The sequence below is a fragment of the Aspergillus nidulans genome, chromosome III (assembly GCF_000011425.1).
Source record: "Aspergillus nidulans FGSC A4 chromosome III".
Taxonomy (NCBI): Eukaryota; Fungi; Ascomycota; class Eurotiomycetes; order Eurotiales; family Aspergillaceae; genus Aspergillus; species Aspergillus nidulans.
In genome coordinates, this window is record NC_066259.1 from 1,762,809 (window position 1) to 1,779,193 (window position 16,385).

The following is a 16,385-nucleotide window of genomic DNA, read 5'->3' on the forward strand; positions in this document are numbered from 1 at the left end:
GCATCTGCGCCGCAAGTGATTGAGACCGGGGCTATACCGTAGGGATGGAGGAGCACCTGTTGTATGTGGCGTCCGCTCTCAACTATATCGCGCATAGTCTCCGTAGCGTGACTCTAACAGCAGCAACGCAGTAACCCCCGTCTCTCTTCTTACTCCGGAGTAAGTTGCCCGAAAATCATCGGTCCCCTGAGTATTCATGACAGGCAGCCTCATCTACTTGAGGATTTCTCTCGACGATCAGCAGCTTTTTGCGCGACTTACGATTTGCGACTTGAGCCTCTGTCCATCTTCCTACTTCCCCCGTGTTCCAGATCTCTGGAATGAGCAAAGGTGTCTGTACTTCGTACCATGATACACAAACCTTCCTCGAATCCTCGATGAGCGCGACAATGACAACGGTCGGACGGAGCAAACGAGCCTAGCGTCCGAGCGTGGCAGGAGCGAGACAAGGCTGTGGGTGGCGGAAGCGGACGCGACAAGTGATGGCATGGGATCGAGCACATCAGCCTATCCTTTTTTCATGCTTAGTTCAACCCAGCGCGGGAGGACGGAGCACAGTAGCCCAAAGTGTATCACCATGCTGATTGCGATTTCCAGCGAGGAGCCCGAACGACCCCTAGATGAAGACTGCCGTTGCCGCCACGGGAATAAATGCTAAGGCTTTTTACCTCCTCCGCGCTCAGATATGGTCCGTAAGCGCGAAACGAACAAGCACATGTCCGTAGATAGCCGTCATCGTCGCATCGAATCACTTGAAGAGCGTGACTGAGCTTTGAACGAGGCTCAGAACATGCCAACCCCGGTATCGTGCAGCTGCAGTGCTGTCATCGCGCAACCATTGCGGCTGCCCGTCTTCCCATTCACATTATTATTGTCTACAGCTTTCGAGCTGTCTTGCTTTCTGTCGATCGATATTTAAGTTTGCTTTCCGAGCTTGAGTCGAGGCCGTGAAGCAATGGTGAAACGGATCGATGATCCCACCCCCACGCTTCTCGATAGGCGAAATGAAGCTGGCCCCAATTGTCAGGGATCGGAACTAGTAGCGGTAAAGTTGCATTTCCGCGTAGGGTGAAACTTTTCAAGCGACTGAAACAAAAAATTTAAATCAATAATGGCTTGCCGTACTCACCTCAACGATGAGAAGGAAGCGAGGAGTATCGATGGAGGAAATGTCGAAAGAATTGGCAGAATGGCAAGAAGGGACCTTCAGGCTCAAGTCCCACAGTGCCTAGTGGGCTCGGACTACCACACCCAGATGATGATTACTATATTCGTAGAGATCACTGGCCGAGAACAGATTTATTAAACTAAATACATACAATACTGGCCAGTTCATCCCCAGAATGCCTTTTCCTTTCATCCATAATATTGCTTTCAGATCATCATAATGAAACAAGTAAGAACAAGTTTACCACAAATGTATTAATGCAGAGAGACGAAGGGTGAAAAATACAAACATTAAAACGCCTTCCGTCGCTTAAGCAAAGTTATCAGATCGGTCAACCCAAATATCCTCCAGCTCTGCGAAGTTCTGGAAGTGCAGTGGGCGATGCTGGTCGTCGTAAAACCGAAGCGGGGTGTCAATCTTGACATATACCGGGCGTTTCTCGACACTTCCGTACGAGCTTCCCATGAAGCTGTAGTTCCAGACGTTGTCCTCGGGCACGAGGAAGTATCCGCGAATCTTGTCACTCAACAACAACTGGCACTTCTCGCCCATGCTGGTCGAGAATCCCTGCGGCTGATCGGAAGTTGTATCCCGGTTCTCGGCTCCCCACTTGTAACCCTGGGGAGTAAGACCCCATGCTGCAAGGGAGACCGAACCCGGTGTGAACGATACGGTCATCGTCACTGTCTTCTTGTCCCAGGATGAATGGGCATTCATCAGGCGAGAATGCTGAGTCACGTCCTGTGCAGTCATGTATGGCGGCTCATTGCCGGAGATGGTGTGGATTACTCCGAGGGGCTCTAGGCTGTTGAGATAATCGTGTTGCGGTAGCTGCTGAGGAAGTTGAACCTCGCGAGTGTTACCCACCTGCGGGACCATGACGATGGTCCGAATTTCCTTCACTTGGTCGTTGTCTGGAGGCGAGCTACCATAGAGAAATCCGGCTACCTGCACGCGAAGATCGGCAATCATGATGAACCGCTTGAGAATGTTCTTCGGCATGATGTACGTATAACCCTCATCGCGGATATCGTCTGACGAGACATATATATTGTTTGCCCTAGTGCGGAGGTTGGACGTGGCAATCGCACGAGTACGCCACTCAGTCTTGGACGCAAACGACTGCTGCTCGTACTGAGATGTGGTAGTGACAATGATGTCTTCGCCGCGAACGTTCTGCGTCTTTGTTGTCACAGCTGTGAGTTGCTTGGCCTCCTCCTGTTGCTTCTCAATCTCCGCTGCTTGCTGTCGCTGCAAGGAGGGCGCGCTAATTTCCATACCGAGAATGATATCTCGGACTTCACTGCTTGTCAGACTCTGGACGTTGACATTGTTCTTCTTGCCATAGTCGTTCAGAATCAAGTCGCGCAATTGCACTTCAACCTTCATCCAGTCTTCATCAGAAAGCGAGGGCCAGATGTGGTGCTCCAAGGTGATAACGCTCTTATCAGGCCGAAGGATGATCTTCGCCTTGTCGATGTTGACGTGAAGGGCACGCAAAATCAAGATTAATCTGGAGAACGCGGTGTATGGTGAAATAGTCTTGAGCCACTCATCATAAAGGTTAAACAGAACCATCTGAGGCTCTGTCGCGCGCAAAATCATGTCTGCAAGCTTCTCAACCTTCATAGCTGCCTGGAAAGGCAGCTGGAGTTCAGAAGCACGGATGGAGATATTAGGGAAATCGAGAAGGTGAACTTCAAGCGGGTCAAGAAGACCTTTTCGGGTAACAATAAGCTGCTTGGGCTGTTCTTCGACTGGCAAGGACCGAATAAGAGCCGCGACTTCTTCTGCGGTCTTCCACTTGGCAAGCTGACCAAGACGCTTTTGTCCCGCCCAAACACTGGTGTGGATAATCTTCAGGAACAGCTGTCCAGTGCGGGGATTAAAGATGAATATAGCACCGTTGATGGGCTTGGTCGTAAGGTTACCTTCGAAGGTCTTGTGAATAGTGACACGGTAGACATTGGTATCGTCGATGAACAGCTGTATCTGAGGACTGAAGAGTTCCGAATAGTTCTGAGAGTTCAGGAACTCCTGATTGCTCTCAGAAGCGTACAGCTGTAGACCTTTTCGAATACGTTCTCTCAACACATAGAGGGCAGGGTTGGCCTTCATAATCTTGGCCATCGCTTGCTGAATTAACGTTTTCAGGCCAGGGAAATACTGCCCGTATGCCGAGTACAGGTTGTAAGCAAGGTCAATTGCGATCATCAGACCCGTTGCAGACGGATAGATACTCATGCTGTCGGTTGTGTAGTCCAGGTATTTAGCGCGAACGTATCTTTCAATGTCGTGAGAGTCGTAGTCACCGTAGCGGAGTTGCACATCAAGCCAGAATTTGTTTGTCGTGGTAGGCTCGTACACATCCTTAGTGTCGAAGAGGATGGAAGGCCGGGTTACGTTCCACTTGTTCGTGGCGAACAACAAGATATCTGCACACGAACTGTTCATCTTGTATGACTTACGCGGGTGAATGGTTTCCTTCTGGACTGCTTCGATGCCAAGCTGCTCAAGTTCCTGGTCAAAGACTTGACACAAATCCATGACTACGGACTCGTGGATCTTTTGCCACAAGTGAGCACGGAAGATTTGAATCAACGAGATTTTGAGAGTGGGAATCTTTCCGTGCAAGAAGATACCCGTGAGATCCAGTTGCACCTGGAAACCAACGTAGACATTGGCACGGTTAATGGTTGGCGACCACCATAGCGTAAACCGACGGTTAGGAATTTGGTTCAAACCAGAACGCTGGGCATTCGTGAGCTTCTTGAATTTCATAGACCTAGAGAATTAGTTAGTTTTGGCCGCGGGTCAACCGTGAACAATGGGAGTTTAGAATTAGGATTCGTGAGTTAGGCAGCGAAAGAAGGTGTATCGAGGGTGGCCTATAACCAAAATCCGACCACGAGAAGTGCAAAAGGAAGAAAACAAGGAAGGGGGCAGGTCAAGTGAGACTTACTCTTCGAAGCCACTGTTATGCAGTACAACATAGTCATGTCGTAGATAGAGTTGATCTTTGTCAACGCGGAAACCAGCCCATTCAGTTGCTTCAGATTCGAGAGAGATATCTTTGATGGCAAAACTATGTGACTGGGGAATAAGACGCGGCATGGCCTTTTTTCTTGCGAGAACACATGGGATTTCAGCCAAGTCTCCGGATATCTGGGCGACCAGCATTGGTGACATCCTCTTTCCTGTTGGGTCCGGCATCATGCGCTTCTTTGTCCAAACGCCGAATCCCAAAGATCTTGCTAGCGTAACAACGTCCCAGAACAGCTCCTTATGACAGAGCTCACTCTGCGCGAAACCGAACATGTTTTCTGGGTAAATATACCATCCGTCACTATCAAGAAGTCCTGCTAACACAGAAAGGCGAACGGAACGCGAGTTTTGCATAAAGACTTGTGGAATACGCTTCTTGTCGTTGATAGGTCCTGTTTCAGGATTGAGTATACCCATCTTGCTAAGTTCCTGCTGGAGTGTATTCAGACGAGAATCCCCAGCATAACGCTCGACGACAGAATCCAAGAGTTGCTCTTGTTCGTCATCACTTAGATCGCCATATCCTCGATGACCAGTTCGTAGACGATGGATTTGGCGACGGCGACCGGACTGGTCTTGTTTTTCACTTCCAATCAGTTCATTTTCCGAGCCTACCACGCAAACATCCTCAATTTCGTCAGAGCTGGCAACATCATCTTCAATATCTGTTTCAAGCAACTCCAGGTCATCTTTGATTGCTTGAGAATATTGCTGTCGGAAGTCGACTTCTCCCTTGGAATCCTGCTGTCGGGTCACCTTTGCAATTCTTCCCTGGTTCTTAATACCGGAGTTTTGGATATCTGGCATGGAAGCGGACACGTTCGTCACATCATTAAATTCGGACAGTCCGGATGCAGTTCGAATAGATCTCATGGCAGATGCAGATCTGGACATTGGGAGCTCGGTTGTCACAGAATCGGACAGTCTCCCAGGAGTCTCGACGCTAGAAAGAAGGCCGTGTTTGTCACTCGTGGGCGACTCGAGAAGGGGAGTTAAGCTAGCTGTCTCACGCTGTGTGGTGTACTCTGCAGCGGCATGCTCCGCGGCGAGCCGCTGCTGGCGAATGGTCCGTCGAGTTTGACGAATCGTAGGACGCACTGTTTGAGTTTGATTCGCAGGCCCAATCCGTTTATTGGTTGGTCTGTCTTTGTTACAGACGGTGCTGTATGCCGATTGACCATGGTAGACAAGATGCATGTCCAATTCAGCAGCATGACTGACGAGGAACTCACGGAGTGCTTCTTCATGATTCGAATAGATTGCCGATTGATTGCGGCTTTCATCACCCAGCCACAAGCCGAGGAAATACGGATTCACTGGCACATCTTGCTCAGGCAATTCGAAACCAGGACATCTGATGGCTCGATACCAACTTCGTTCCTGCGGGTGTAGTGCAGCAAATTCAGCGGCAGTCATTTCTACAGTGTCGTAGCGCTCTGCTGCTGATACTTCAGATATATCCAGTTGTTCGCCAGCGCCACCTTGCTGCTCTTTTGACCGATCGAAGCACACACTGGTGTTCATTGCTTTCGCTCGATGAAGGACCAGGATATGGTTCGCGGTAACGACGAGATCTTCCTTGTCCCCGTCGATTTTTATACGGTAGAGACGATCTTTGCCGCTGACAACGTTGAAAGCTCGGCGAGGTCCACCGTCAGGACCGAGAAGGAGATCTCCCTCCTTGACATCCTCGACATTGACCTTGGTGCCATCGTATCGCAACAACTGGGTGCCGTTGGCAAGACAAGCTTTCTCCCAGAATAGACCCTCCCAGGACGGGAAAGCTGTTGCTTTGAACAAAGTATGCTGAAGGATAGTCTCTACACCACCCAGTGCCTGAATAACATCGGTACGGTAAGCGTTCAGATTCCACAATTTACCATCGTGTCTCTGACTAGTCCACCAGAAAGGATTGCTTTTCATGAGTTGGTACTGCTTGAATTCAGCGCGCAAACGGAAACCCTTGTCGAAGCTGAGAGTGCTGCGGTCCTTCTGGAATAGAGTGTTAATACGGGGCAAACCGCGATCCCAGCTGTCTTCGAGATCTTCCAGGGTAAGACGACGATTCTGTTGCTGAGCCTCCATCCGCTTCTGCGAGTATTCCATCCACACGCGCTGAGAGTCGATGAATTCGGCCTCCCAGGGTATGATGTATCGGAAGATGTTGGGGATTAGAGTTTCCTCGTCATGTGACATACCCGCGCGGAAATGGGTGATTCCGGTATCGGTTTGCTTGGACCATCGCTTGTCGCTGGCAGGAATGAGGATGTGCGAGCCTGAAATCATACCGAGGCCTCCTAGTTCCTTCGGGGTATAGAAGACGGCCGGAGGGAAACGGGACGGCATCTTGGAGTTCAGACCGATCTTGACGCGAGTCTGGATCTTGGTCTCACATTTGACAATGGTGTCGAGGAGGTTGACGGTGGACACAGCAGCTTCACGGTAGTACGTAAAGAGGGCAATCAGAGCAGTATTCCACTTGTTTGCGATCTTGGTAAAGGTGGTTGAGCCGGACGACATCAGAATCTGCCGAATTCGGTTGTTGAATTTCTGAATATCCTCTTCCGTAACTTGTAGGAAGGCGTGTGCTGTACGCTCTTTCGTGGAGTTGTCCACCAACGACCACACGCTATCTTTCACCGAGAACTCTTCATTAAGATTGCGGCACTTGGGAAGGATCCGAACCTCAAAGCCGGACATGGAAAACAGAAGATTAGGGTTATCTTTGCTGTAAACGCTGGCAAAGGTGTCGTCCCATTCAATGGTGGTAATGGAGCGAGGGAGACGATTCTTCAAATCCCAGAAGACAGCACGGCCCAAGTTGACATCATGGCGCATCAAACGCATCCGACAGTCTCGCGGCCAGCACTTCTTGTTCTTGTAACCGATGACATTCTCAAAGTTCGGGTCAGGATTCTCGGTCAGGAAGCGTTGAATCAAGTCGCGCGATTCGTCTGCATTGAAACGGAAGAAGACCCATATCTTGTCAATGTAACGAGTATACAACCGAATCGGGTGTCTCGTCTCAGTTGCTCGGTCTCTGAACTGGAGGAAGTCGTTCGGGCTCTGGGGAGGACCAGCCATTTCGCTTGCTCTTTGCAAGCCAAGGAGGAGCAAATCGATCATCAATCCGTAGAACTGGAACACGAAGCCAGAGAACTGGAGACCACGGATCAAACCATAGCTGTTGGTATGATTCATATCCTTGTAGCTCAGCTGTACATTGTTCTTCGAGGTAATATAATCCGCCAGATTATGGTCCATAATCAAACGCAGGAGCCGGTTCAGCAGCGTAAGATCAATCTTCTCGTAGACCTTAGATAGCTCTGTCTCGATCATCACGTTGGTCTCACCATCGGCAGTTTCCCAGACGTTGGATAGATTGTTGATTCCTTGGGCCCACTTGTAAGTCAGCAGAGGAGGGACTTCAGAATCAGACGGCTTGATCCAGGCGGGAAACAAATGACGCTGCTCAGCTTGATACCAGAGATACTGATCAAGGTATGCATCAGTGATCTTCTCAATGGGCTCAACATCATACACAGGGTTGATGTTGCTGTAGTTGTCGTTCATATCAATTCCGACTTCCTTAAATGCTCGTTGAGTAAGTAGGAATCGTTTGATCCGTGCCAGTGTTGTTCCTGGAGAATCGTATGCTTGCTCGATAAGGGCCAGCTCTTCACGCTGACTTTGGTTCAACCTGCCCTTGACAGAGTAGGATTCACGCAGACGTTCCAAAGCGAGAATCAGAATCTTAGTATCGTGCTTGTAAGAGACACTTGGGAACGGAATAGGTGAGAACTTTCGAGATTCCAGCCAGTGGACCATTGTGGTATAGATTGCCACAGCTTCCTCAGACGACACATACGGACCGTCCTTGAGGTAGTTATGCTGACGCTCCTGCTCAGCCTTGAGCCACAACCGAGTAAGACGGCCCAGATTTTTCTTAGCGACGGTCTTATCGACTGTGGCACCACGACGAATTCTCTCACGGTTGTAGTGCGCCACCGAGATCCACCAATCCGCCTTGCTCTTGACATATCGCAAAATAATGTTTTCGATAGGCGCAGGGAGACCAGGAACCTTCCAAGGAATATTGCTCTTCCAACACCTCCATGCTTCTGACAGGTGCTGAAGCACCGTGTTCACCTTGTTCTGCTTGATACCCTCGGGCATCATGTCCATCAAATCAGCCATGACAGACGCGCGAAGTTCCAGATCGAAGTGAGACTCTACACGCTGCTTGGTAACTGTCTTGGCAACTCCCTTGCTGTGACGGCCCTCAAACTGGCGAGAAAGCAGGTTTCCGAGCCACCTTTCAAGCAAAGGAATGATACCACGCATGAAGAATAGCCAGACACGCCATGCTGGAGCCCAGAAACCGCAACCGGGGCCCTTACCAACAGGGCCAGAGTTGAAGCGGTAGTAGATCAGATGCTTCAAGTCCTTGCACGATCGAATTTGGTGCATCAGCTTGTATTTGTAGCGGTACATACCCGTCAGCTGCCCGACGTGATTGAAGGCGTAGAGAATACCATCAGCAAGCTGGAAGGCGTCTATATTTCCCAAGCGGTACTGGACTTGTGCATCAACGATGAGTTTGGTGAGACGAAGAATCTCTCGCATCAGATGGAAAGCGTTTCCGAATCGTGACTTCTTGCGCTCTTTAGTGGTCAAGGTCTTGACCGGCTTCAAGTTGAAGTTATAATCCAAGTGCAGGTAGGTCAGGTTCTTGCGGTGAATTAAAAGGTTCAGCATGTTGAAGCCCTGGCGGCAGACCTGCAACCCGGCCTCAACCCAATCTATCGTTGTCTGCTGAAAAAATTTCGTCGACTTCAGGGTTTTTAGCAGGTCCTGCTTGTTTTGGGCCTTGGGTTTCTTCCGGTGAAGTTCGTTGAGGACATACGTCTTGAGAAGTTTCTGGTAAGACACGCGAACTTTGACAGGTTGACCTTGAGGGCAGTGTTCCAGATACCAGTGCTTGACTAGAGGAACGTCCTGCGCGCGGACCATTTTGCCGGAACGCTTGTTGAATGGATGAGGAGCCCACCACAAAGCAATAGCAGAGGCAGTTTCGGGCGTGTAGAGGTCTTCATCAGCGAAGAATGGCTCCACCTCAGCGGGAAGCTCGAAGTCATCTTCGTAGCCCCCAGGTCCAAAAATCTCATCCTCGTGACTGACTGTAATGTTTTTGGGCGCGACGGAGCGGGAAGAGATAGGGTTGATGACAGGGTCGAAGTAGAAAGCAGGAAGGTTAGGGTGATTGTCGGTCCGGACATATACAACTTGAGGGTGAGAGTACCAAGAGACCTTGACGCTTCTCGGAAGTGTATTGTAGAGGAAGGGGAACGCAACTCGATACTCAGTTCGAATTGGCGCGCGGAAGATGATGCGGTCTATCGCATTGAACTCGCTAAAGTCCTCGTCGTTAGGATCAATGTCCTTGTACAGAGGCTCAAAGCGAGGTCCACCGGGAATAGCAACGTTCAGAGCTTTGGCTGTCAAGAAGCTGTTCAGGTCGAACATATGAAAGTAGTTCTGGTCAACAACATCACTCAAAAGCTGGTGACTTAACCGGTAAAGCGTGGCCATCTGCGGAAGATCCAAGTTCCATTTTCTATAACTCGGCCCGTTCACATGCGGTGTATCAAGCAGTGGTCGGTGGTCATAAAACCATTCGTATACCGGGCTATCTTCAGACTCATCAAGTTCCATCTGTATCGGCTCTAGCGGCTCAACATCCTCGATATTTTCCGACCACGAAAGCGGCGGTTCTTCGTCGTCAAATGGAGGAAATCGCATACGCTTGAAATGTCTTCTGTCACTCTTCTCTCGTCGCATACACACCCACATCGTCGCCCACTGAGCATGGAAGACAGGCTCGATAACTCTGGGCGTTTCATTTACAAGAGTAAGACAGCCATTAACATGGTACAAAACCTTCACCTCTCTCGTTGACTCCCAAGGCATAGGCATGTTCTCTAACAGTTTCAGCACAGCATGGGGCATAAACTTGAGAGCGCCGAGATAGCTGCGCTTCTCGTTTGTGAACTTCTTCTGTGACACATCGCCGATATCCTTCACGATCTTACGGAGATGCTCCGGGGGCATATCAGCCTTTTGCGTCTCGACAAATCCGCCCTTTCGCTTCTCTCCGAACCGGTTCCGTTGCGTCCGCAGCCATTCTGTCTTTTTCTGAGCGTACTTCGCGACGTTCGGGTCGGCTGGCGGCTGGTAGCCCGGCGGAGGCGGCGCCAAAGGCATCGAGGGCGGCGCTGACGCACCCCATCCTGGTGGAGGAGGAGGAGGCAGCGATGCCATCGCTGTCGTTGATGGGATAGAAATACTCTTCTCCGGGATTGACGTGCAGTCGCGTCAAGACTCAAGTCGAGAGAAAAGATCCTGCTGACCGCGAATTCATCAGTCAGGATGGTCGGGTCAATGAAAAGAAAAGTGTATCGCGTCGGAAAAGTAAATTCAATTTCCTGAGAATGAAAGAAGACCCAGCTCCTAGACGATTCCCCTTCCCGCGACAACGATGGAAGATGATTCTTTCTTCACGTCAGGCTCCTTTCTCGCGATGCAGCTCGAAAAGAGGTGGCGGCTCCGACTTAAGCGCGCTAGTCCAGTTTAGGTTTAGCGCAAGCTCGCCAAATGAGCGCTAGCGCGGCCTCTGAGGGCTCTGAGAAACCCACACAAATCCAGACGACTGCCAGAATTCTACGAGGATCACGACGACAACCGACGACGACGCCAATCTCTTGACCATCCCTTCAGAGGTTCAAGCACAGTCAACATGGCCAACAACAGACTGCAATACGTGAGTTCCTCCTATGTGTCCTTGCCCATTACGATAAAAAAAATGAATGAATTCTGATCGAATTTTTCTTCTCAGCGCCGCCGGAACCCGTACGTTTAAAATCCCACCAAATGCCTTCCCCAGTTGTATCCGTCTATACAGCACAATTTTGCGATGTTTGGCGTAGATTGGGGATTGGATTTTCTACGATATTGTGTCAGGTTTTATTTGGACAGATATTGATTAGATTTCGCACAGGTACAACACACGGTCCAACCGCGTCCGCATCGTCAAGACCCCCGGCGGCGAGCTGCGATACCAGCACCTCAAGAAGCAGGGTACCGCTCCCAAGTGCGGTGACTGTGGCATCAAGCTCCCCGGTGTGAGTACCGAGTCCCCGGATCTGGCTGGATTTCATATACAAGAAAAAAAAAAAAAAACAAGGGGATCGATGAATGGATTCAACATAGCGAAACGGCCACATGTAATAAGAGACAACGAGACTGACCAACTTTTCCTATTCAGATCCCCGCCCTCCGCCCCCGCGAATACGCCCAAATTTCGCGCCCCAAGAAGAACGTCAGCCGTGCCTACGGTGGTTCCCGCTGCGCCGGCTGTGTCAAGGACCGCATTGTTCGTGCTTTCCTGATCGAGGAGCAGAAGATCGTCAAGAAGGTGCTCAAGGAGTCTCAGGAGAAGGCTGCTAAGCGCTAAGGGGTGCATATCCAAAGTCGGTGTCTTGTGTTTAGTGGAAAGCAAATCAATCATGGAAAAATAAAATCTGGCGGTTATGGTTCAGTCCGTTTGTGAACGTTTGCGCGGCGATGTCGTAGTTCGATGAATACATTATGACCGACAGTCTATCCTTCCCCTTGGTTTCGTTTCAGGGACCAGAACAGGCGTCGTGTTGGGTTCGGGCTCTCACAGCGGTCTACTCTTCCATCCTCGTGGAGTTGCCATCCCAGGCATTACATCAGTCGGGTCAGGGTAATGTCCAGGCCGAATTCAAGGCGATGTCCAGGGTCCAACCCTTGCATTTGCCCCCTCTGCGGTGATGAGTGCAAGTTGGCGCCAAGCACCAGCCAGCAATCCAAATTATTTGTAGTTCGTGACAAGCAGACGGGAGTCGATCACTTGATTGCAACCTGCCCCAACCCCATGGGCCACATATGTGATCTGCCGTCTTACAACAGCCATCTTGAACCCTGTTTTCATCCCGGCCCTGGCCTCAGCTCAGCCCCATGGCATAATACAGCAGTTGGTTACAGACGAATCCTAGCCAAGGCAAAGGTTCTTGTAATGAAACCCAGAAAAGGACGATAGTGCAGGTGCCCGGACAGCGGGCGCCCGCAGGCCAGATCGCGAACTGCTGTTCCTATGTACTCTACCTATGCGGTCCACGTACGTAGAGTACACATTTTTGATCACCCGGGAATGCAGTGGACTTCACTCGCGTAAATAGTACGTGCCACGATTGGAAGATCTCGCCTATCGCCCAAGAACCCTTCCAGTAAGTTGGCTGCTTCAGACTGCGATAAAAGGACAAAGGCCTGTCCGGAGAACTTGCCCGATATCGAGAAAAAATAAAAAAAAGGCTAGCCGAACTACATTTTACACTTTTTAGCGAGGTAACTAGTTCTTCTCCGTTCCCTCAGCGAGGCTGAAAATAAACAACGGCCCTCTTCATCAGCAACTATATATTTCGGTGTTAGGCAGTGGGTAGCCTACGAGCCAAAGTACAGGCATCTTGAGACCTGAAAGTACCTAGCCCGATAAATCATATACATAGATAATACTAGGCTAATGGGCAGCCGAAATGTTTTCGCGCGGTCGAGGACAAAGCGAACCTTGTCCATGGCAATGGCGTCGACGAACAGTGGGCTCTGGACCGGAAACTGGATACTACAGATGCGCCAAAAGTACGCCATTACTAAAGTTTTGGTCCATAGATTCTAGCTGACACGCCGCAGCTGGAGCCAAGCTAGTCTCAAGCCTCGTGCTTTGCGTAATTTGAGTTTTCTTGCGACAGGAGAGGTAGAATTGCCCTAACACGATTCCGCGGGATGGAGATATCTCGGAGCCGTGCCGGAGCTGAACTGCGCTGAGCCGAGCTGGAGATCTAGACTAAAATGCGGCTTCTCGATCTCGAGTTCCCAGTATCAATAACTCTGTATGAGGCGCTTTTGGCTGGCGGACAAATCAGCAGGAAAGAGTATAATAGTAAAGTGTAGGCATGCACACCATATTTGGGATTGCTCGGGCTCGCGGAAGGAAGATATGAAAGAAAGTACTGTCTGATTAGCTCCACTGATCTGCCTCTACAGAATGTAAAGCCAGAGAGCTGGTAGGTAGGTACTCTGTAGGTCGCCGGCGAACCTATCCGTAGTACGTGGATCGTCTGCTAGTCGCCATACCAGGCAGTGGAGAAATAGAACACCAAAAAAAAGACTTTCAACTGGGGTGGTCCTGGTGGTGTGTATTGTCTGGATGCGTAGCCGCAACTCTAAATGCTCTTGTTCCCTTAACTCTCACTTGCAGTTGCAGCTCAAGCAAGAGCCCGCTTGGGATATGATATCGAACCTCGCGCCTCGAGGTCAATGTCGCTTAGGCGCGTACCCGAGGGTTGTCTGTAGACGCAGGATATGGCAGCAGCTGGTGGGGTTGATTAGAACTGAAAGGGCTCGCCACCAATGCATTACAGATTTGTTCTGTTTCAATTCCGGATGCTTGTGCTGCTAGTCAGCGGGATTCCCCATTTCTCGATCCTCTCCAGTCCAATAACTTAAAAACTTGGGTGAGATATCTCTCTGCAAATTGCAGCTGGGTGGACGGAGTTCTAATCCGAGACAGTCGGGAGTCACTACGTCGAGCCCGCGAGCCCGAGACGCACGTCACACTTGACGAGACTCACAGTGCCTCACTGGAGCTGCTGAGACATCGGGGTCCAGCCTAGTACGAGATCTGTGGGCAGCCTGCACAGCGGTGTGTCGTCCTCGTCTTCATCCTCGTGTCAGCTTTTTCGTTATCGGCCGTAACCGGACAATGCAATGCAGGAGTCTTGGTTTCCCATAAAGCCATCATGACGGAACCGGGATTATCTCCTCTTGACGCAAGCCAGAACGAACCGCGTACTGGGTCAGCCAAGGCGACAATCTCAAGCCATCACAGTAAACTATCGAAAGTAAGCGCAACAGGGATCAGCGAGAAAGGAGGTCTCGACGGGGTTGTCATCACGACCACCGGGTCAAAGTGACAGATAATGTCATGCACGCTGGGCCTGACACTGGCGGCAATGGTGCAGTAATTTCCGAAGGCATTCAGGCAACTTCACTTTTTACTAGACCGCAGTGGTTGGATGGAAGTACCTTGTGACAGGAAGTGATTGGTGGGATAAGATTGATGGAGTCGACGCTTTAGCGATAGATAGATTGTTGCAATGAATGAATGACTGACCACCAGATACCGTAGAACCGTATCGCGTACACCGCATACACCGTAGGCGGCTATATAGAAAATTACCGCCTACTGCGAGACAGAGCACCACCAGTGTTGACCTCCTCCCAAGACAATAAACAGTCAACGAACCTGGATGCAACGGCACGGCCCGCAAAGACAGTCGGTACCTAATACCCTACAAGTACAGAGTACGAAATGGACGATGCTCATGAGCCTGGCTGGATCGTACTTCTGCCCAGCCTACGGCGCCTCCTCGGCCTACGGCGCCTCAGGCTATAGTCGATGCAATGTCACGCACTAGTCTCGAGTCGGCGAGTCGTCCATTAAAACTCAAGGTTCTGTGCATATGCTTACTCTATACTTTCTCCATACTTACTCTCTACGAGTCATAGCCGTATGGGGGGAAGGGGGGAGCCCGCTCATTCTCGGGGAAGACAGACGGCCAGTCGTACGCCCACAGAGAAGAGATTTCGCGCACAGTGATTGGAGCAAGTCAAAGGGCAGATGCCCAGGAGCGACTCCTCTTTCTCCTCAGTGCGTTCTATGACACTGCGGCTAATTTGCAGGCTTGCTGCAGCCACCCCACTACTGGCATTTGACACGCTACATACAGACGAATAGTCCCCTTGGCCTGCCTTAGGGCCCTACGGCCCGCCGCCCGTCCGAGGGACTTTCTTCAGTCTCATCTGTCCCTTGTCGACGAGCGGGTGATCTGATCTATAGAGGTGGCTCTGGCGTCTCTGGAGTACATTTGGAGTACAATGGGAGTACATTGGGAGCGATCTTCAGCGGTTCTTGCCCCATATCACACTCACTTGGATCTATTGCGTACAGTATATGGGTCCTGCCCACAAGATACTCCTTCCATTCCATTCCATCAGGTAAGAAGATAAGAAGTATACAAAAAGTACGACGCTTTGACACTCCAACCCGCCAGGCCAACCCTGCCAGCGGCCAGAGACCAGCCCCCAACTGTTCCTCCTTCCTTTTCCAGCCAGTCAGCACTCTCGCAGAGGGATTTCCTTCTTCCGATTCTGATTCGACCCTGCGAGCTCACAGCCCTCTTTACAACCATATCACGAGGCTTTGAAAACTCTGAGCTGACCTACCTAAGCTGACCTGACCTCATCCGACCTTGGCCCGACCCTGACCCGACCCTGACCGGCGTTGCCTTGAAGCCGCCCTCACACCATCAGCCACCATCCAATCTCGGGATATCGCCATCGAATGAGAATATCTATCGCCCTACCCCAAGCCAAGAGAGCTCTGCTACTGGACGCCCTGACTGATCCTGGAAAGGAGGGTGCTGTGTTGTGCTGTGCTGGAACAACGGCACAGGACGGCCTGGACGAACGAACCGCACCCCTGCTCTTAATACTCCCCCATTTAGCTGTCAACGCAGGCGTAAGCTTCCTTATGGATCGAGGAGCTAGAGCAGAGCAGCCTAATATAGGTACCCCGTTCCTCTTCATCGGCAGCATACCATCTCATGTACCTTATTCTTATATACATATTACATGTTTAGTTATATTTGGTTATATTTAGTGGTATTTAGTTATATATAGTTGACAGACTACTACCCAACTCGTCTCCCGTCCACCCTGCATGACATATCGTGACCGGTAGGAGACTCATCCAACCCGGATTTGCGATTTCGTCGTCTCGATCAACCCTGGACCTCAGCTACTTTGCCGAGGCATTCTTCCCGGTAGAGACCTCGCCTCAGTGGTGCCGCGACATTCTCCAGGAGCCAGCGAGCTGTCGAATGTCGACTGCTCGCAATCCTTCCTCCTCTCGTTCTCGTTTCTTTTGGCTGCTCCTGATCATCGTAATTCCGGATTTATTTGCCGGCCAGGCGTCTAGGTATAGTGTACATACGTACATACATTCATGGACCAGGTGGCAAGCTGTAACTTG

General features: G+C 50.6%; 3 protein-coding genes across 3 annotated transcripts, besides 1 other annotated feature; 2 read left to right on the top strand and 1 right to left on the bottom strand.

Moving 5' to 3' along the window:
• Positions 1-16,385: part of a sequence feature (contig 1.78 659..353456(-1)) that runs on past both edges of the window.
• prp8 (U4/U6-U5 snRNP complex subunit PRP8) lies at positions 1,478-10,534 on the bottom strand (the record flags this gene model as incomplete). The annotated part of the gene is made up of 3 exons (XM_657035.1): positions 1,478-3,953; positions 4,131-5,997; positions 6,040-10,534. 3 exons carry the CDS (start codon positions 10,532-10,534, stop codon positions 1,478-1,480), a joined length of 8,838 nt encoding a protein of 2,945 aa, XP_662127.1.
• ANIA_04522 (60S ribosomal eL34 domain-containing protein) lies at positions 10,944-11,821 on the top strand. Its single transcript, XM_657034.2, has 4 exons — positions 10,944-11,033; positions 11,109-11,122; positions 11,271-11,394; positions 11,538-11,821. Exons 1-4 carry the CDS (start codon positions 11,010-11,012, stop codon positions 11,724-11,726), a joined length of 351 nt encoding a protein of 116 aa, XP_662126.1. The 5' UTR covers positions 10,944-11,009; the 3' UTR covers positions 11,727-11,821.
• ANIA_11441 (uncharacterized protein) lies at positions 14,092-14,452 on the top strand (the record flags this gene model as incomplete). The annotated part of the gene is made up of 2 exons (XM_050611707.1): positions 14,092-14,193; positions 14,354-14,452. 2 exons carry the CDS (start codon positions 14,092-14,094, stop codon positions 14,450-14,452), a joined length of 201 nt encoding a protein of 66 aa, XP_050467703.1.